Below are 21,588 nucleotides of genomic sequence, written 5' to 3' on the forward strand. Positions count from 1 at the left end.
GCCATTTATTTAGGACCGAGTTCTTACAGTAAGAGTGAATAAGATGTGGAATGCATTGCCAGAGGAAGTAGTTATGGCAAATTCTATACCTGCATTTAAAGGGGGCTTAGATGCTTTCCTTGCATTGAAAGACATCCATGGCTACAATTACAAGGTAATGCCCAGTGATGTTGATCCAGGGATTTTATATGATTGCCATCTGGAGTCGTGAAGGAATCTTTTCCCTTTTGGGGCTAATTGGACCATGCCTTGTAAGGGTTTTTCGCCTTCCTCTGGATCAACAGGGATATGTGAAGGGAGCAGGCTGGTGTTGCACTTTGTTCTCTGGATGAACTCGATGGACGTATGTCTTTTTTCAACCCAAATAACTATGTAACTATGAGTACCTGATTACACCAACCTTCACTTCTTGAATGAGTTATAAAGCTCAATGTAAAAAAAATCACTGTTAGTGAACTATTGGTGGACACAAATATGTAGGTTAATCACTCTACCACTAAGCATTTCATTTTTTTCCCTTAAAATCCAGAGCAATATTTACATTTCAGCGCTGTACTTACTTTAATTCAGCAATAACTTTATCATTACTTATCACACCTAAATGATCTTTACGTTGTTTTTTTTTCCGTCACAAATTATGCTTTCTTTGGGTGGTACTTGGAGTGCTGCTTGGAGTGCTATGCACATGACGTCAATCGGGACATCATGCGCAGAGCACTCCCTGCACAGCGCACGATGAAGAGCACGTGCCGTCAGGTCTGAGTGATGTGGAGCTGACCAGGGGATCAGGATACCAAGAAGAGCTGAGTGCTGGATACGCTCAGGGCAAGCGTGTGGTCTGGGGCAATTGCCCCACTTGCCATCCCCAAAGGCCGCCTCTGCTCCATGGCGGTCCTAGGGACATTAAATGAAGGAAAACCACTCCATTTGGAACACAAGCAAACATAACCCCCTCCCCCAAAAAGTTCTTTAAACAGGGAATGTCAAATCTGCTGCCAGTCACTCAATTGCTGCAAATGTGGAAAAAAACCAAAAAAACATTTGCATCTGCTTTGCTCAGCTTATTACTCATACGGAAAGAGAAAATACCTGGGCAGTGTGTACTACCAACAGAGCTGAAATTCTAAACTTGAAGCACCTTGTGATTACAGTCAGTCTTGAATATTGATTATCAGGCTGCAAACTGCAAATTAAAAAGTAATCTTAAAAACAATACATTTTACTAGATGTGGAATTTTCACTTTCAAGCTACAGAAATAATCACATTCTGCTTTTTTTTTTATTCGGCATTTTATGATAATGAGCAGCTGGGAAAAGTGTATTATGAGACAAGTTGTACCAAATAAGAGAAGATATTACAGGTTTACTGAGCCTAACCATTCTTATTACTGCGCACAACAGAAGCAGAACTGATTGTAATGATGCTCCAGGGACATAAACAGATGATTTCTGCCATTCAGTGAAATCAGGAGCAGAAGGAGAAGAGGGAATACTGCAAATATTATTACAGCATTAGTAATACTACATTTCTGCTTATCCTGTAATACCCACCGAATCGCACTACAAGTGTGCTGTATGTAACTTCACCCTTACTTCCCTTACCCGTCATAGCTAGCTATATGTGTCCCTTAGCATTAGGTGGCCAGAGGTGCCCTCCCTTAGTGTTATGTAGCTAGTGGTGCCCCCGACTGAAGGGAGTCAGATGCTCTTCCACCATATACAGTGGGATGCGAAAGTTTGGGCAACCTTGTTAATCGTCATGATTTTCCTGTATAAATCGTTGGTTGTTAAGATAAAAAATGTCAGTTTTATTGATTCCAATACCTTTAGATCTAATTATTTGAACTCAAATTGGCTTGGTAAGCTCAGTGACCCCTGACCTACATACACAGGTGAATCCAATAATGAGAAAGAGCACTTAAGGGGGTCAATTGTAAGTTTCCTTTCTTTTAATTTCCTCTGAAGAGTAGCACCATGGGGGTCTCAAAACAACTCTCAAATGACCTGAAGACAAAGATTGTTTACCATCATGGTTTAGGGGAAGGATACAGAAAGCTGTCTCAGAGATTTCAGCTGTCTGTTTCCACAGTGTGGAACATATTGAGGAAATGAAAGACCACATGCTCAGTTCAAGTTAAGGCTCAAAGTGGCAGACCAATAAAAATCTTGGATAAACAGAAGCAACGAATGGTGAGAACAGTCAGTCAACCCACAGACCATCACCAAAGACCTACAACATCATCTTGCTGCAAATGGAGTCACTGCGCATCGTTCAACCATTCAGCGCACTTTACAGAAGGAGATGCTGTATGCAGAGGAAGTCTTTACTCCGCCCACAGCACAAACAGAGACGCTTGAGGTATGCTACAGCACATTTGGAAAAGCCAGTTTCATTTTGGAATAAGGTGCTGTGGACTGAGTTATTTGGGCATAACAAGGGGTCTTATGCATGGAGGAAAAACAATACAGCATTTCAAGAAAAACACCTGCTACCTACGGTAAAATATGGTGGTGGTTCCATCATGATGTGGGGCTGTGTGGCCAGTGCAGGGACTGGGAATCTTGCCAAAGTTGAGGGACGTATGGATTCCACTCAGTATCAGCAGATTCTGGAGACCAATGTCCAGGAATCAGTGACAGCTGAAGCTACGCCGGGGCTGGATCTTTCAACAAGACAACGACCGTAAACACTGCTCAAAATCCACTAAGGCATTCATGCAGAGGAAAAAGTACAATGCTCTGGAATGTTCATCTCAGTCCCCAGACCTGAATATAATTGAAAATCTGTGGTGTGAGTTAAAGAGAGCTGTCCATGCTTGGAAGCCATCAAACCTGAATGAATTACAGATGTTTTGTAAAGAAGAATGGTCCAAAATACCTTCAACCAGAATCCAGACTCTCATTGGAACCTACAGGAAGCATTTAGAGGCTGTAATTTCTGCAAAGGGAGGATCTACTAAATATTGATTTCATGCCTAATTTTGTTTAAACAATTATTGCACACTTTCTGTAAATCCAATAAACGTCATTTCACTTCTCAAATATCACTGTGTGTGTCTCCTATATGATATATTTAACTAACATTTTTTACCGTAACAACCAACGATTTATACAGGAAAATCATGGCAATTAACAACGTTGCCCAAAGTTTTCCATCCCACTGTACATACCCAGGCTGTTCAGAACCCTTAGAATATTTTTATAAAGTGGCTACAAACTCCTCATAACAATTGTAGGAAGTGTTTTTCCGAAGTCAATAACGAAGGGGCTTTCTCCCAGACCAGTTGTGGTTCTGGTGCCCAGGAGAAGGTGGTGGTAATACTAGGGAGACAAGGGGGTAGTGGCTGTCTGGTCACTGGGAAATAAGCATACCCATTCTCCTCGGAAATTGTTACAAGTAAAAAAAAAATTATAGACACCTTGAAAAAATGATGTATTATTTTATTTAACATATGACACATTGATAAAACAAGTATACATTATAATCCCACCCAGTAATCAAAGTATCACAAGCTCTTCCAATCATTGTAATTCTCTGAGATGTTCATTAAAGTACACCTAAAAGAAAGACAAACAAACAAAACAAGTAGAAACTTACTTCAGTAAAAGGAAGCCTCAGGATGGTCCAGAGGCTTCTCCGATCTTTGTTGAAACTATCGATCCAGCATAATGTCCATCAATAGCGAGTGTATTAGGTTTCTTAAGACCGTGCATGACCGTTAATGAGAGCATCTGGACTGTGAAGACATGTGTAAGGTCCACAGGTGCAGAGTAGAAGGAAGCGCTCAGTACTATCGGGCATGTGCGGATCTTACTCGTGAATGTCCAGTGTGGATGCACTCCTCCATGGTGAGGAGTGTGGCCAGAAGATGAAGAAGGACCCAGCGCTGGAACAGAAGTTTTCTCACACAAACATCTTGACACGCAAAAATATCTAACTTTTGACTTTTTAATCACTTTGGGAGTACTTTCAATTTTGATTGAAGACTTCCTAATAACTGTCTTCACTGCTGCAACACTGGACTTTATGTGAACCCCAACAAAAGCATCTTTGAGTCATTTATCCATTGATGTGTACCAATGGGAAGCCTTCACAGGGAAATCCTGTTGAGCATCTGGTTGGTCCAGATCAGTAAACCAACAGGGGATCCTAATGTGGTTGATTCAAAAATGTTTTTGCATGGGCTCTGAATCAGTTCAGTGTTGCAGAGGTATAAAGTGGTGCAGGTGTGTAACAAAGGGACTTTGATCAAGATTTAATATGTAAAACTGATGTTTACAATGATCATTAAAGATTGCAAGTATTGGACTATGGTGGGGACACTAACGAAAAAATGTTTCTGTTAAAGTGGACCTGAACTCAGAACCTCCTCTCTGCTCTCAAAGATATGCAACGGCATAATAACCTTTAAAGGAAAAACATTACGTTGTTACAGCTAGTGTTGGGCGAACAGTGTTCGCCACTGTTCGGGTTCTGCAGAACATCACCCTGTTCGGGTGATGTTCGAGTTCGACCAAACACCTGATGGTGTTCGGCCAAACCGTTCGGCCATATAGCCGAACTAAGAGCGCATGGGGCTAGCGCTGTGATTGGCCGAACGGGTCACGTGGTTCGGGTAAATAAATACCCGATCCACGTCATTTCTCCGCCATTTGTCTGTGGGTTTAGCTTTGGGTAGACAGGCAGGGTAGTTCTCTCTCCAGCCAGGCTAGCCAGGGTCCCCCCAGTCATTGTGTCACTGCTGGGAACAGTAGTACACCGCTCACCCACACTATATAGCATTGTGTTTACTGCCACTCTGTGTACACCGCTCACCCACCACTGATTAGCATTGTGTTTACTGCCACTCTGTGTCTCTGCTGGGAACAGTAGTACACCGCTCACCCGCCACTGTATAGCATTGTGCTCTGTGTCGCTGCTGGGAACAGTAGTACACCGCTCACCCACCACTGTATAGCATTGTGCTCTGTGTCGCTGCTGGGAACAGTAGTACACCACTCATCCACCACTGTATAGCATTGTGCTCTGTGTCGCTGCTGGGAACAGTAGTACACCGCTCACCCACCACTGTATAGCATTGTGCTCTGTGTCGCTGCTGGGAATAGTAGTACACCGCTCACCCACCACTGTATAGCATTGTGCTCTGTGTCGCTGCTGGGAACAGTAGTACACCGCTCACCCACCACTGTATAGCATTGTGCTCTGTGTCGCTGCTGGGAACAGTAGTACACCGCTCACCCACCACTGTATAGCATTGTGCTCTGTGTCGCTGCTGGGAACAGTAGTACACCGCTCACCCACCACTGTATAGCATTGTGCTCTGTGTCGCTGCTGGGAACAGTAGTACACCGCTCACCCACCACTGTATAGCATTGTGCTCTGTGTCGCTGCTGGAAACAGTAGTACACCGCTCACCCACCACTGTATAGCATTGTGCTCTGTGTCGCTGCTGGAAACAGTAGTACACCGCTCACCCACCACTGTATAGCATTGTGCTCTGTGTCGCTGCTGGGAATAGTAGTACACCGCTCACCCACCACTGTATAGCATTGTGCTCTGTGTCGCTGCTGGGAATAGTAGTACACCGCTCACCCACCACTGTATAGCATTGTGCTCTGTGTCGCTGCTGGGAACAGTAGTACACCGCTCACCCACCACTGTATAGCATTGTGCTCTGTGTCGCTGCTGGGAACAGTAGTACACCGCTCACCCACCACTGTATAGCATTGTGCTCTGTGTCGCTGCTGGGAATAGTAGTACACCGCTCACCCACCACTGTATAGCATTGTGCTCTGTGTCGCTGCTGGGAACAGTAGTACACCGCTCACCCACCACTGTATAGCATTGTGCTCTGTGTCGCTGCTGGGAATAGTAGTACACCGCTCACCCACCACTGTATAGCATTGTGCTCTGTGTCGCTGCTGGGAATAGCAGTACACCGCTCACCCACCACTGTATAGCATTGTGCTCTGTGTCGCTGCTGGGAACAGTAGTACACCGCTCACCCACCACTGTATAGCATTGTGCTCTCTGTCGCTGCTGGGAATAGTAGTACACCGCTCACCCACCACTATATAGCATTTCTGTACTGCCACTGTACTGCTGCCAGTCAGCGTGTACTTTAAGGATAAGTGAAATGAAGAAGAAATCCTGTGAAAGAGGGAGGGGCAAGGGAAGAGGTGTTTCCCCTGACGGTTCACGTACAGGCCACAGTGGAGCACCGAAGAAAGCCCACTCAATACCGCCCATGTTGTCCAGGAAATCAACCCTCACAAATCCAAAAGAACAGGACCAGATAATTAATTGGATGACCTCTCAAGCGTCCAGCAGTGGGTTAAGCAGCACCAGCACATCACGCACGAGGTCCGAGTCCTCAGCCAGTTACAAGGAGCCAGTGGGCACAAAGCTGACACAACCGGCAGCGACACCACGCACACAACTGCCAAATAACCAGTCCGAAGAATTTCCTCAGGACACAATGGGGTGTTCGCAGGAGCTATTCCCAGCCCAACAAACTTCCACCTTTCAAAGGTCAATGGAACAGCCAGAAATGTTGTGCCCGGATTCACAACCATTTACTGTGGGAAATGCACCGCGCACTGAAATGCAAGGCGAGTCCGAGGACTTTGAAACCCAAATCCCAGAGCAAGTTGGGCAGGAGGGGTTTCAATTGCAGGAGGTCAGCCGAGAAGATCTGGAAGACGACGTTGGAGTGAGCTGCGCAGAGGTTGTTCTGGGGAGCTCTACTCCACGGCGGCGGTCGCCCACAATCACATATGACGAGTTTGAGGAGATGGAAGAGGAGGGTTTGGACAATGTGGACAGAGACCCAGATTTTGTATGTGAAGGAGAACATCGCCGTCGTAGCAGCACAGATGAGTCTGTTGAAGAACCCACTGCTGCACGAGTTCGCCTTGTGCCACAAGGTAGGCAGCGCGAAATTTCAGGCACCACAAGCGTGGAAGTTCAAGTGAGACGCAAAAGAAACAGAAATCGCCAGCAAGGCAGGTGCTCCAAAGTCTGGCCTTTCTTTGAAGACTGCAGTGAGGATGGTACCATGGTGATTTGCAAGGTGTGCAAGACTTGCCTGAGCAGGGGGAAAAATATTAACAACCTCTCCACCACCAGCATGACCCGCCACATGGTATCCAAACATCCCACTCTGTGGGCAAACGCGGCAGGACAGGGTACCAGCAACACTGCCTCCCTTGGGGTTACCAGACTCACCACCAGACCATCCTCAGCAGCAGCAGTAGCCCAGCCATTGCGTGGTTCACAACAACATTCACAAACATCAGACGACGCTGACACTGTCACTTTCCGGAATAGTGTTCTTGAGGTCTCCCAGTCTTCATCAAACACAACAACCAACAGCCCTTCAGTGTGCAGCCCTACGGTTAAGTTGTCTGTCTCGGAGATGTTTGAGCGCAAGAGGAAATTGCCAGCAAATGACCCCCGGGCCGTGGCACTAACAGCCAGCATAGCCAAGCTTCAGGCCTGCGAAATGCTGCCATATCGAGTGGTGGAGACAAACAGCTTCAAGGGCATGATGTCAGTGGCCATCCCACGTTACGTGGTTCCCAGCCGCTACCACTTTGCGCGCTCTGCAGTGCCTGAGTTGCATGAGCACGTGGTCAGCAAAAAAACCAGAAGCTTGAAAAATGCCGTTGCCTGCAAGGTTCACCTCACCACTGACACCTGGACGAGTGCGTTCGGCCAGGGTCGATACATCTCCCTTACCGCGCACTGGGTGAACCTTGTGGAGCCTGGCAGCGATTCCTCATCTGCTACGGCGCGGGTGTTGCCCACGCCGCAAACAGCTGCACCGCCGTCCCTCCCACTGGATAACAACAGCAGCACCTACCTCTCTGACTCCTCCTCCTCCAACGCATCTCAAAGCTGTACCTCATCCGGAAACGCTAACCCAGCAGCAGTAGGATCGTGGAAGCAGTGCAGCACAGCTGTTGGCATGCGTCAGCAAGCGTTGCTGAAGCTGATCTGCCTTGGGGATAAGCAGCACACAGGGGAGGAAATTTGGAGGGGAATAAAGGAACAGACGGATTTGTGGCTGGCACCGCTGGACCTGAAACCGGGCATGGTTGTGTGTGATAATGGGAGTAATCTCATTCGCGCTTTAAGGTTGGCTAAGCTGACACACATCCCTTGCCTGGCGCACGTGATGAACCTAGTAGTTCAGCGGTTCCTGAGGACATACCCAGGCGTGGCCGATCTTCTGTTGAAGGTGCGACGAGTGGCCAAACATTGTAGAAATTCCAGTACTGCTTCGGGGGCACTCGCCAAGATGCAGGAGCGCTTCAATCTCCCCCACCATCGCTTGCTGTGTGATGTCCCTACGCGCTGGAATTCTACGCTACACATGCTAGCCCGCTTTTGCGAGCAGAAGAGTGCAGTGGTCCAGTACATGACGGCGCAGTACCGAGGCGCATCCGGACAGCTGTCAAGCTTCTGTGGATCCGATTGGGCCAACATGTTGGACCTCTGCCAAGTCCTCCAAAATTTTGAGCAATCCACGTTGCTTGTGAGCAGTGACAACTCTTCAGTCAGCATTACCATACCACTGCTGTGTTTACTGAAGAAGTCAATGTTGAAAATCAAGGAAACAGCTGTCATGATGCAACTGGGGGAATCTGAAGGAGAAAACGATCAGCGTGATGATACCAACATCAGGCCATCTGCCTCAGGAAACGCTGGCCCCAGCAGCTATGACGAAGAAGAGGAGGAGGAACAGCTGGAGTTGGAGCAGGAATTTCATGCCACCACTGACGAGGGCCAGAGCGGTGCACGTTGGACTTCCACAATTCAGCGCGAATGGTCAGCAGAAGCAGACCAGGAAGAAGGTGACGATTATGATGCATCACAACTATCACAAAGCTCACAAGAGGATGATGAGGATTCTGGCAGGACTCTGGCACACATGGCTCAATTCATGCTAGACTGCATTGAACGCGACCCACGCATTGTGCGCATTCTGGACAACACCAATTACTGGGTTTATACCCTACTGGATCCACGGTACAAACACAATGCCCTTGTGGAGACTTTAGAGAGGAGATTGACATCCTCCCCCTCCTCTAGCCAGTTGTACGCCGACAGACTGACTTCCGCAAACCCAGGACGACCAGGAGGGCAGCAAACAACACAAGCCGCAGCTAGTGCCCAAAAGGGAATGGTATTGGCAGTGTCCTTGGAGTGGGAAAATTTTCTGACACCCATGCAGCAGCCCACAGAACAGCAAGCGTGCAGATCCACCTCCAACACCGATCGCCTGGAGAAGATGGTCAAGGACTACATGTCAGATGGCGTAGCTGTGTTGAACAATCCATCTGCACCCTTCAACTATTGGGTATCGAAGCTAGACACCTGGCACGAACTGGCAATGTACGCAATAGAGGTGCTGGCTTGCCCGGCAGCCAGCGTTATGTCGAAACGCTGTTTCAGTGCTGCCGGAGGCATCGTCACAGATCGGCGTATCCGCCTCTCCACAGAAAATGCAGACCGTCTGACTGAAATTAAAATGAATCAATCCTGGATTGGAAACGACTACGCAACACTCCCGGACCCCAACCAAGTAACATGAACAATGAACATCTGTGATGGGTTAGCGTTTGCGGTCCCTGTTTATTGAACCTCTCATCTGTATTACATTTATGACTGCATGGCGACAAAATGCATTGCTATCCGCACACTTCTTGTCCTCATGCAAGGCCTGGGTTGCGCCTGAAAGCGTGGCCTTCTCCTCCTGCGCCTCCTCCTGTTCCATCACGTGTGCTGCTGCTGGGTTAGCGTTGCCGGTCCCTTTTTACGGAACCTCTTATCTGTATTACATTTATGACTGCATGGCGACAAAATGCATTGCTATCCGCACGCTTCTTGTCCTCATGCAAGGCCTGGGTTGTTGTGTCTCAAAGCGTGGCCTTCTCCTCCTGCGCCACCCTCCTCCTGTTCCATCACGTGTGCTGCTGCTGGGTTAGCATTACCGGTCCCTTTGCCTGGAACCTCTTATCTGTATTACATTTATGACTGCATGGCGACAAAAAGCATGTTACCTGTGCAAAGAAAACAGACATTTCCCGCATTTAAAAGACATTTTTTCCTTTGAAACTTTACAATCAATTTTCTCAAAAACTATAAGCTCTTTTTCAAATATTTTTTTCCTCTTGTACCCACTCCCAAGGTGCACATACCCTGCAAATGTGGGGTATGTAGCATGTAAGGAAGCTTTACAAAGCACGAAAGTTCGGGTCCCCATTGACTTCCATTATGTTCGGAGTTCGGCGCGAACACCCGAACATCGCGGTCATGTTCGGCGAATGTTCGCGAACCCGAACATCCAGGTGTTCGCCCAACACTAGTTACAGCTGATACAAATCCTAAAATAAATCTGAAATATATCTACTTCATGGAAGCAGATATATTGTTTACCAATTAGCTTATCTGCCGTGGCAGTCAGCTGACACATTTGAGAGATAAAATTACAACTTGTGATAAGTCACAGACGAGGGGGAATTAGCCAGGCTAAACTCTCAAAGTACATACAGGGTGCATTTCTCTATGTTTTCCTTCTATCCTGTGCAAGACTTCAGGTCCACTTTATTCCACCTTGTTTGTGTTTAAAAGCGAAAAATGAAAGCAGGAAGTAGACACACTGCAGATTTATTGCAGGAGTTCTGTGAGCTGAAACAAATAAATGTTTTTCTTTAAAGGTTAATATGTTGTTGCTTATCTTTTAGAGCAGAGAGGAACTTCTGAATTCAAATGTCAGTTGTTAACGTTAAATATTTTGTCAAGATGTCAGTGTTTTTTTCTTTAACTTTAAACTATTTATCTAGGAAAGGCTATTAAGTATTAATGTACCACTTTACTTGGATGTCTGGAGGCCCGATTATTGATAGGAGCTTACACATCACCATAGTTCCTTCTTCCTCCCAAGTTATTACCACAGCTTCCTCCTGAGATGAGGCCCTAGGCTAGGAGACATCCTCTTCTTGCTGTTTAATTTGTTTATGGTGAGGTAGGTGAGGGGAGGGGTCCAGAGGAGATGGCAGCAAGGTGGACCCCCCCCCACACACACCTGAGACATTTTGTCTTTGGTCAATAGTGCTTTGCAAGTGCAGATTACCCACAATGCCTAGAACTATGCGGGCAGGTATTGCTCAAGCAGCAGAGCCCTAGGTTAGCCACCATTCCTATACTGTATACTGCACAAGGCCAGTGGAGGTGCTTTTCAGCATGCTGTTTTTCTTAGATCTTAGAGGCTACAAACTCATTTGTAGAGAGGGAGCAGGCATGTATGGGCAGCAGTCCTCATACCCCTCGCTCTCCCCATCCTCCTCCGTCCCCCTCTGTTTTGTTGTGAATGCCCCAGTATGTGAGCCAAGTTGCACACTACTTCTATCTTAAAAATAATATCAATACCTACGCACAGCTGGTTAAAATGGTGGGCAATAAGGGATGTGTGCAAGGGCTGATTTATACTTTTTGTGCCCCTAGGCCAAGTAATGTTGTGGCTCCCTTTTCTTGTGCAGCAACAACTCTCCCTTTCCATGTGCAGCCCCCTTTATCATGTGTATTATCAGGGGCGTAACTAGAAATCACTGGGCCCCCTGCGAAACTTTGGATGGGGCCCCCTCCCACCAGAGCACATGGGGAGGGGTAGAGAGGTTGGAGGTTGGACGTTGTACAGAAGAGCCTGCTACACACTGAATAGGGACTGTCTACAAATCTTCGTCTGCAAAACTTTGTATGACTCCTTATCAGTGGCTGAGGAGATGCAGTCATTAGAACAGTTGTGCAGAGAGCAGAAAGTTTTTTTCCTTTCCTTGCCCTTGTCAGTCTCTCAGGACGGGGGCCCCTGTGGCTTTTGCCCCCCCCCCTGCGGCTGCATCCCTTGCAGGGTCTATTGTTACGCCCCTGTGTATTAGGCATTTAGTGTAGCCCCTCTCTTTCACAATCAGCTCCCTTGGGCATCAGTTTCCCTTTTTTCCATGTGTTTCTCCCCATTTTCAGCCCCCTTTTTCCTATGTAGCAACTCCTCTTTTATGTTCAGGTGCCCCCTTGGGCTGCTGCCGCCCAAGGCCCGGACCTTTGTAGCCTTTCCAGAAAATCCAGCCCTGGATGTGTGTTGTTCAAGAAAGCTTGCCTAAAGCAATAAAAAATTGCTCTCCGATATACCTAAAAACAGCATGTTAACACTTGTTTAAGCACACAAGATGAATTACAAATTGCATTAGCTTTGCGAACATTGAATAAGCAATTCAATCTGCCTGAAATGTGTGAGACGCAGATCAATAATTTACTCAAACAAGGAGAGTTTTTTACGTTTCTAATTGAATCCAGCCAATTGCATACAGGAGTTCATTCCATTATTCTCATTTTCCACAACTGCACTAATCCACAGGCTGACACTTTACTCTGCCAGTTGCTGCTACAAGAACAATGGAATGACTGAAATAAAGTTTGTTGCCAATCCTTTCTATGTTTATGAAGTGGAACTGAATGGTTTTTGATTTACTCATCAAAAGTGCAGTTTTCCTTAAAGCCAATGGGTACCGGTTTTAAAAACAAAAAGTTAGATACTCACCTAAGGAGAGGGAAGGCTCGGTCCTAATGAGCCTTCCCTCTCCTCTCCCGATGCCCTCGGTGCTGCGCTGGCTCCCCCGTTCGCGTCCGCTGCCGCAGGGACTTCGGAGGTCTTCTGGAGCACTCGTGCTTCCGAAGATGGGCCGCTCCATAGAGGGCGGGCGCTCGCGCATGCGTAGTAAGGAGCGGCCGCGTCATCGGGAGCCCGAGTGCTCCCGAAGCCTTCCGAAAGATCCCTTCGGCATGCGGAAGTGGCAATATTTGACCGAACTGGTCGAATACTGCCACGGGGGATCCTGCGCGGGACCGGGCACCGGGAGAGGAGAGGGAAGGCTCATTAGGACCGAGCCTTCCCTCTCCTTAGGTGAGTATCTGACTTTTTGTTTTTAAAACAGGTAAACATTCACTTTAACCCATTCGCGTTCCGTCGTTTTCACGTGAGAAATGTTCACCTCCCATTCATTAGCCTATAACTTTATCACTACTTATCACAATGAACTGATCTATATCTTGTTTTTTCCGCCACCAATTAGGCTTTCTTTGGGGGGTACATTTTGCTAAGAGCCACTTTACTGTAAATGCATTTTAACAGGAAGAATAAGAAAAAAATGGAAAAATTCATTATTTCTCAGTTTTCAGCCATTATAGTTTTAAAATAATACATGCCTCCATAATTAAAACTCACGTATTGTATTTGCCGATATGTCCCAGTTATTACACCGTTAAAATATTGTCGCCATACATTGTGATAGGGACATAATTTTATTTGGAAATAAACGTGCATTTTTTCCATTTTGCTTCTATCACTATTTACAAGTTTAAAATAAAAAAAATATAGAAATATTTCACCTTTACATTGATATTTAAAAAGTTTAGACCCTTAGGTAAATATTTACATGTTTGTTTTTTTTTATTGTAATGGTTTTTTTTTTTTATAGTGAACATTTTATTTGGGTAGTTTTGGAAGGGTGGGAGGTAAACAATAGATTTATAATGTAAATGTGTGTTAATTTTTATTTTTTCTTACTTTCAGTTGTAGTATTACTTTTTGGCCACAAGATGGCGGCCATGAGTTTGTGTACATGACGTCACTGTAAGCGCAACACACCCTTAGAGTGACGCATCGGGGAGGGAACAGCCAGAAAAAGCACAGCTTCCGAGAGAAGCTGTCGCTTTTTCAGCGGGGGGAGAGCAATCAGTGATCGGGCACCATAGCCCGATTCACTGATTGCCTGGCTAACGAACCGCGGGCCGGGAGCACGCGAGCACGCGCGCGATCGGCCGCGGGAGCGCGCAGTAGCGCGCATGGTTCCTGGACGTAGTTTCTACGTCCAGGAACCAAAATAGGTTAAAGAGAACCAGAGACGAAGCACCCTCATGTATTTAACCATATACAGTATATCAATAGGAACATGACAGTTAACACCATCTCTGCTCTTTGTTTCATTTCTCACTGCCCAGCCTGCCTGTTATCAGCTCTGATAAGAATCCCCGATTGAGCATTCAGTCTAGCTTTGCCCCGGAGTCTTCTGTGATTTCTTATCAAGCCCAAGCCTGCCCACTTGTGGCTCTGATTTCCTGCTATGTATCCTCTTAGCAAGAAAGCAGAGCCAGGAGGGAGCGGGCTTGAGCTTGAAAAGACATCACAGAAGACTGACTCAACTATAATCATGTTCCCATTGATATATATGGTAAAATACATGAGGGTGCTTTGTCTCTGGTTCTCTTTAAAGGGAACCCGAGGTGAGAGGGATATGGAGGCTGCCGTATTTATTTCCTTCTTAAAAATGCCAGTTGCCTGGCAGCCCTGTTGATCTTCTGTTTTAGTCAAATGCTGGAACAAGCATATGGCTAAACCAGTACATCTGAGTCAGACTACCTGATCTGCTGCATGCTTGTTCAGTGTCTATGGCTAAACGTTTTACTAAACCAAAAAACCAAACACAGAACATTTATATCGCGCTTTTCTCCTGGCGGACTCAAAGCGCCAGAGCTGCAGCCACTAGGACGCGCTCTATAGGCAGTAGCTGTGTTAGGGAGTCTTGCCCAAGGTCTCCTACTGAATAGGTGCTGGCTTACTGAACAGGCAGAGCCGAGATTCGAACCCAGGTCTCCTATCTGTCAAAACATAATAATCTTCTACATTCATGTTATGAGGAATTTTTACCTTTTGATAATCTTTTTGATAAAGTGTGATTTTGAATTTTTTGAACTCAAGAATTGCCTTGTGGTTTCATCACTCAGGCAGATCCTCCTATACATAGACTGGATGTTACTTTCAGCGTGGTGGCTTGCTCAAGTGTGGATCTTCCTAATATTTACTTTATGTTGAGAGTCTTTTTTCATGACTCACTCCCAATAATACCGAAATATAAAACTATTAGAGACACAGGATCAGGAGGACAGTCGGGCAACTGGTATTGTTTAAAAGAAAATAAATATGGCAGCCAAGTTATTCCTCTCTCTTTGGGTTCGCTTTAAACTTCATTGGTGTAAAGCAGCAATATTTGGTAGTTGGCTTACAAAGATATGAAGGAGTAATTTAATTTGTATGGCTCAGTCCTCCACTTTCCTTAAAGGGAACCCTAACTGAGAGGGATATGGATGGTTTTTTTTAAACAATACCAGTTGCTTGGCAGTCCTGCTGATCTCTTTGGCTGCAGTAGTGGGTGAACCAAACACCTGAAACAAGCATGCAGCTAATCCAGTCTGGCTTCAGACTGGACTATAAAAAGGGGGGTTAAAGAGGCGCCCAAGGTGAATAAAATACACTGAGGCAGGGAACACACTTGACAGTTTTCGTGCGCGTTTTCTGCACAGAAAAACTGAGAACTCATGTTAATCAATGGGCTAGTTCACATAAATGTGTTTTTGACGCACAGAAAAAAAACTGTCATTCTGCACATTTTGTCAGTTTTCTCTATCAATTACATTAGCTGTTGTGAAAAAACGCGCGCATTTTTCTGCATAGAAACACACTGGGTGTGCAGAAAACGTACGCAGAAAACTGAAAGACAAGTGTGTTCCCTGCCTAAAAGCAACTAAAATATAAATAAATGAGGTGGCTTACCTCAATGATGGCACACCCATATAGGAATTGATATTTATTAGTAAAAAAAAAAAAAAAAGCACAGGCAACGTGTTTCATGGGAACACGCCCAATTCCTCAGGCCAGGCATGAAAATGGCCCTTGAGGACAAGAGTTGGACAGCCCTGCCTTAAATGGTTAAAGGTCTCTTTAATATAGGCAATTGACAGGGGTGCAAGCATTGCCTGGCAACTGCTCCCGTGGATCGGCCAGGCACTTGCAGGTGGCTGCAGGCATTCGGCACAGGCACCTGCATCCCTCATGCACATCTGAGGTTTCACCTGCTATGTGTGACGTGTCAGTTTCCTGCTAGGCAGTACCAATGGCAAGGGGTGTTGAGGTTGACACACATGGTTACAAACTCTGCCATTCGGTTGCATTACATAGGAACCAGATGGCACTCATTGCCCAGTAGATTGACAGTTTGACTGTGCAACTATCACACTGCTCAGCCTGAAAGAGGCCTTATGGCAGTCATGTCGAAATTCCGGCCCGGGGGCCAAATGCAGCCTGCCGAGCCTCTTCTGGTGGCCCCCAAAGCTCTCTACAGTTGTTAATTCCATGCAGCCCACAAGCCCTAGCTGTGGTGCTGCATGCAGGGGCTACCTTATGTTGGCGCGCTGCCTCTCCCTTTCCTCGCCTGTAGGTTATCAGCCAACACTGTAGCAGTAGCAGTAAATTAATTTTTCTTTTAACCCTGAATGGCAAATTTTATTCAGCACAGAGTGCTATCGGCGCATTTTATTCAGATTAATAGCTGCCTGTGTATAAAAGTAAAATAAACGTCCGCTTTGAATTTACGTTCAGTCACATAATCCTGATTGGTCCCAGTGAGCTGCTATTCTCAGGACGATACATATTTGTCTCAGTGGGGAACAAATTGGTCACAGCGGGAGGCATGCCAAGGTTCTGTATAAAATACAGGCCGTGTGCTGAGTCTGCTCTGAAGCTGTACGTTATCCATATTACCGCGGCTGCGGCTGCTGAACTCTTATTGGACAACTCTTTTTCCAGTCTTCTCCAAAAGGGAAGTCACCATCTCAATTATTTAATGCCTGACACATTTTTGAGATAATCTTCTTTGTTCTCTGTCCATTGTTCCTTTTGCTTAACGTTTTACAGGCATGCAAAGCAGCAACCCGATGTTAGTATAGTGTTCTCAATAAACTGGCAGGGGCACGTCACATTCAAGACACCAGTATGACCTGCATCATGGGCCTTGGGGAGCTGTCCAGAGATGAGGAGGCGCACATAGCACGCACTGGCTACAATCAGGAGCTGTCGTGCCATTACCTGTCAAGAGAAAGATAAAATATATTACTAAACAAGACACCATTGTGATCAAGTCTTCTTTCTGTTTCTTCTTCTTTTGTTCTAAAGGCACCTGAGAACCTAAATTTATTTAAAACTTAGCCACTACAGTTGGTGTTCCCATTTTGAACCAAAGCAATTTTCATTTGCTAATAACTTTATCACTACTTATCGCACCAAAATGATCTATATCTTGTTTTTTTTCTACCCCAGTTAGGTTTTCTTTGGGTGGTAATTTTTGCTAAGAATTATTTTATTCTATATGAATTTTAAGGGGATATTTATAAAAAAAAAAATTCAATTGTTTCAATCCATTAGTTCTCAGTTTTCAGCCATTATAGTTTCAAACTAAAATGTGCTACTGTGGATAAAACCTCATATTTTATTTGCCCATTTGTTGTGGCTATTAGAGTCTTTAAATTATATCCCTAGTACAATGTATGGCAACAATATTTTATTTGGAAATAAAGGTGTATTTTTTCAGGTTTTTTTTTCAATTGTGCTATATCATTAATTACAAGCCATTATTTGCAAAAAATAACAGTAATTTACCATCATGACGTACATATAAAAAGTTGAGTCGCTAACGTAACTACTGTATTTATGTATTTTTTTTTAAATGCCACTTTTTTCTCGTGTTTTATGTAGGAAACTTTGGGAAGGGGGGGGGGGGGATGCAGTGGTAAGACTTAATTAATGGGGGATTTATTTATTTTTATTTAATATATGTAGGTGTCTGTTTACTTTTTGGGCACTAGATGTCCTGCGACTTTATCCCTGTGTACTGAGAGGAGAACACATGAGGTGTTGTGTGCATGTTTTTACTTTCACTTTGCCAATGACCACCTGCATCTCACTGATGCAGGTGATCAATGATCACAGGCACTTTGATTGAAGAACGGGAACATGTGTTCCCATTCACGGATCAGTGTACTAGCGGGCACGGCGGGCGATTATGGTGAGATATGCATATCTACACCCCTGGAGCTAAGGTGAAGTCTTAAGGGACGGACGCATAAGTGGTTAAAGTGTACCCAACGTGAAACCAGTTACAAAAACCAGATACTTACCTAAGAAGAGGAAAGCCACTGCACCCTGCAGAGGCTTCCACCGTCCTCTTGTGCCCCATCTTTGGCGCGCGCAAACCCACAAAAGAAATCCAATGAGATCACAATCGCGCTCCTTTTCATGCAAGATCGTGACCATACTGCACCTACGAGATTAAGGCCACGCAAAGTTGAGGCTATGGGATGCAGAGTGCTTACTTTGCATGCCCCCGCTTAGCTATTGTATAGTCAGCGCTTGATTACTGTATAACCAAATGGCAGCTATCAGCTGCTGTTCCAGCTACACAGTAACAGTATATAACAAAAAAGGTACCCAAATATGATAAAATAGTTAAAACCTTAAAAACTAGGAAAAGGTAAATGTTTGGATTTTACCCATTAAAAGACAAATCCTTAAAGGTTCATTGGATTTATTGCACTATAGACAAAGCCTTTGCTTGGACAAAACCCACTTCTTCAGGTCAGTATAAAGTGCCTGTAATACTCCAGCTAAGAGCCAAAGCACCTATCCACAAGGTTGAAGGTGCTTGGCTTGGACGATGGCTGTTATATAGCAAAGTGCCGATAATTGGCTTGGCTGAGGCACAGCTAGTTCTCCGCTATTGTATAGCTTAGTGTCAACCAGTGGCGTAGCTAAGGAGCTGTGGGCCCCGATGCAAGTTTTACAATGGGGCCCCCCAAGGACTCTATACATAACAATTGATACGGCGCACCAAAACCTGCCAATGGCAACTAAAGTGTCAGAGGTGGAAAAGGGGGATGGGGAGCAGTTTGTTAATGATTACCACTATTTAAAACATCTATAGAAGTGATTGTTACCAGTACAGGATCAATAGAGAGCTAATACTGTAGTTGAGGGAGGGCCCTTCAGGCCTCGATGCGGTGGCTACCTCTGCATCCCCTATTGTTACTCTCCTGGTGTCAACTATAATTTACGTGCGATGCAGGTGCTTGGTTTAGGTAGCAGTGTGATTGGCTACTGTAAACCAGCGCTTGGTTACTGCATAGCCATGTGACGGCTATCGTTTCTAAGTGGTATGGGTATCTGCTAAAGGTGGAGCCTAGGCTTTGGCATATTTTCAGAGGTTTAGTGTAATGGAATAGGGTAAGGGGAGGTTAGTTTTAAGACTTAGGGCTCAGAGGTTAGAGTACGGCATAGTTTTTGAAGGATTAGTGCTGGGGACAGGGTAGGGGGAGGTTAGTTTAATACCAAGGATTAGGACATTAGGAAGGGATTATTATGGGAATGGTCACACGTCCACGCTGGAGCGCACGGAAGGCATGTATCTGACGCTGCCCGCCGCTGCACACCCAATCGTATTGATGCTGGAGGAGAGTGCCGAGGGGAGAGCCCGAGGTGAGGAAGTGCAGCATGGCTTTCCCCTCATGCTGCGACCCCTCCAGCCCCCCAAAACGGCCCCAGGGGCTGCAGGCCCTATTGTTACGCGAGTGATCTTAGCCCACACTGGGCCGGCTAGAATGAGTGTCAAGATGATGCGGAGTGATACAGACTCCAACCGCAACCCGGAATGCACAGGGCGACTTAGTGTGGGGCAGGAGATTTGCAGCCAGGGCTGCTGCCCTGAAGGGTGGAGATCGGCGCTGGAGGAGTCACCACCTACGTGATTTCAGTATTTTCTGTTTTCAGGTGCTTAAAGGACCACTATCGTGAAAATTGTAAAATGTAAAGTGCATGTAAACACATACAAATAAGAAGTATGTTTCTTGCAGAGTAAAATGAGCCATAAATTACTTTTCTCCCATTTTGCTGTCACTTACAGTACAGTAGGTAGTAGAAATCTGACAGAAGCGACAGGTTTTGGACTAGCCCATCCCTTCATGGGGGATTTTCCTTATGGCCTTAATTATTTCTAAAGAGACAATCCCTGAAAGGGATTTGTTTGATAAAAAATGGCCTGGTCTTTAAGGGGGTTTAATACTGTGGTCCTCAAGAGGTTAACTGACACCAGGAATACTCCTTATTAAAGGGGAATGCTGGTGTTTTGATGGGGATTTTAATGCTGCCAGATTATGTGTGTTTTGTGAAAAAGCTATGCCAGATTATGGGTATTTTGTGGAAAAATTGATGACAGATCTTGTGTATTTTGTGGAAAATTATGCTGGATCATGTGTATGTTGTGGAAAAACGATGCCAGATCATGTGTATTTTATGGAAAACTGCTGGCAGATTATGTGTATTTTTTGGAGGGGGGTGGGGGCACTGTCAGATTATGTGTATTTTATCCCACTATTGGTACTGTGTGGGAACCCTTATTATTGAAGTCGCCCCTCCACCATGTAGTCTGAAAAAAATTCATCCCTCCATGCCGATAAAGTTGGACAACACTGATATAGATAACACATTACCAACAATGTTACTATCACCATTACCCGACACCACTGTGTACTGTAAATAAGGCCTTATTCTTTAGTCCTACCCTACTTTTCATTTTCTTATTGTAAATATAAAATATCTTTACAGCAATCAGCAAGCAGATAAGTACTAAAATTAAGTTGCCCTCATTCAACTACAATCTGATATTTTTCCTGCCTTGTAAGTGGTACTTGTCTAGCGATGAAACGCTATTGAATAGGTCAGTTAGGAGAAGAGCTTATAATAGTCACAGAAATAGGGCACTATTGCCTTCTTTGTGGCCAGACTGAAAGCCTAATATTATTGTAAATGGTTTTCATCGCAGAGCGGCCAGGTAGAGAAAGCAGAAAATGAATAGAGCTGAATTACTAAACAGGCTCTGAAATCGGGGTTATCCTTGGAGGACAACACGATCTTTGAGAAGAGGGTTGAATTTTATATTCCTGAACCAGAAATTAAAAGTAGACTAGGCCAAGAATTGCTATGGGAAGGCATAATCATTTGGTCACAATAAAGGACATTTTTTTTAAAGCTAAGAGGTCTGAATGCAGGTCCTGTTATATGGGTAAGTCAGACTTCATGTAAAGAGATCTTCGTTCATGTCACAATGTTAATGATAGTTTTTGTAACACAACACTGGATAAGTATGTCAAATGGAAATGTATGCTAATTCTGTACTATATGCAAGGACACATGCAAATGGCGCTATTTTAATGTATACCAACCTGGTTTGTCTTGGACTCTGCTCACTCCGAGAGTTTCCCAGGTATTCTCTGTAGACCCTGTGCTCATCCCAGACTGCTAGGTGCAAGAGAGGCTGACATCATCACTGAAGTCTCCATGCCACATATACTGTTTCTCCCCGAAAATAAGACACTGGCCTCAATTCACAGAGCTTTATCAAACACTTTATCAAACGTTTGATAATTTACCTCATGGGTAAAATTTAATTTTGAATTCACTAAGGTGTTATATATTTATCGAATGTTTTACCGATAAAACGTTCAATAAATCTATAACACCTTAGTGAATTCAAAATTAGATTTTACCCATGAGGTAAATTATCAAACGTTTGATAAAGTGTTTGATAAAGCTCCGTGAATTGAGGCCACTGTCTTATATTAATTTGTGCTCCAAAAAGATGTGC

General features: G+C 45.0%; 1 protein-coding gene across 8 annotated transcripts in view; it reads right to left on the reverse strand.

Moving 5' to 3' along the window:
- Positions 1–13,188: 13,188 nt before the first annotated feature.
- TMEM268 (transmembrane protein 268) overlaps positions 13,189–21,588 on the reverse strand; it is a 188,885-nt gene continuing 180,485 nt past the window's right edge. For 7 of the 8 annotated variants that reach the window (XM_068248271.1, XM_068248267.1, XM_068248266.1 and 4 more), the window contains exon 9: positions 13,195–16,982. In XM_068248271.1, coding sequence (XP_068104372.1) covers positions 16,806–16,982 — 177 coding nt within the window. In that variant the 3' untranslated portion in view covers positions 13,195–16,805. Of the gene's footprint in view, positions 16,983–21,588 lie in introns of all 8 variants that reach the window. The other variant, XM_068248272.1, reaches the window with a different exon arrangement.

This window comes from Hyperolius riggenbachi, chromosome 8, assembly GCF_040937935.1.
Source record: "Hyperolius riggenbachi isolate aHypRig1 chromosome 8, aHypRig1.pri, whole genome shotgun sequence".
Lineage (NCBI taxonomy): Eukaryota > Metazoa > Chordata > Amphibia > Anura > Hyperoliidae > Hyperolius > Hyperolius riggenbachi.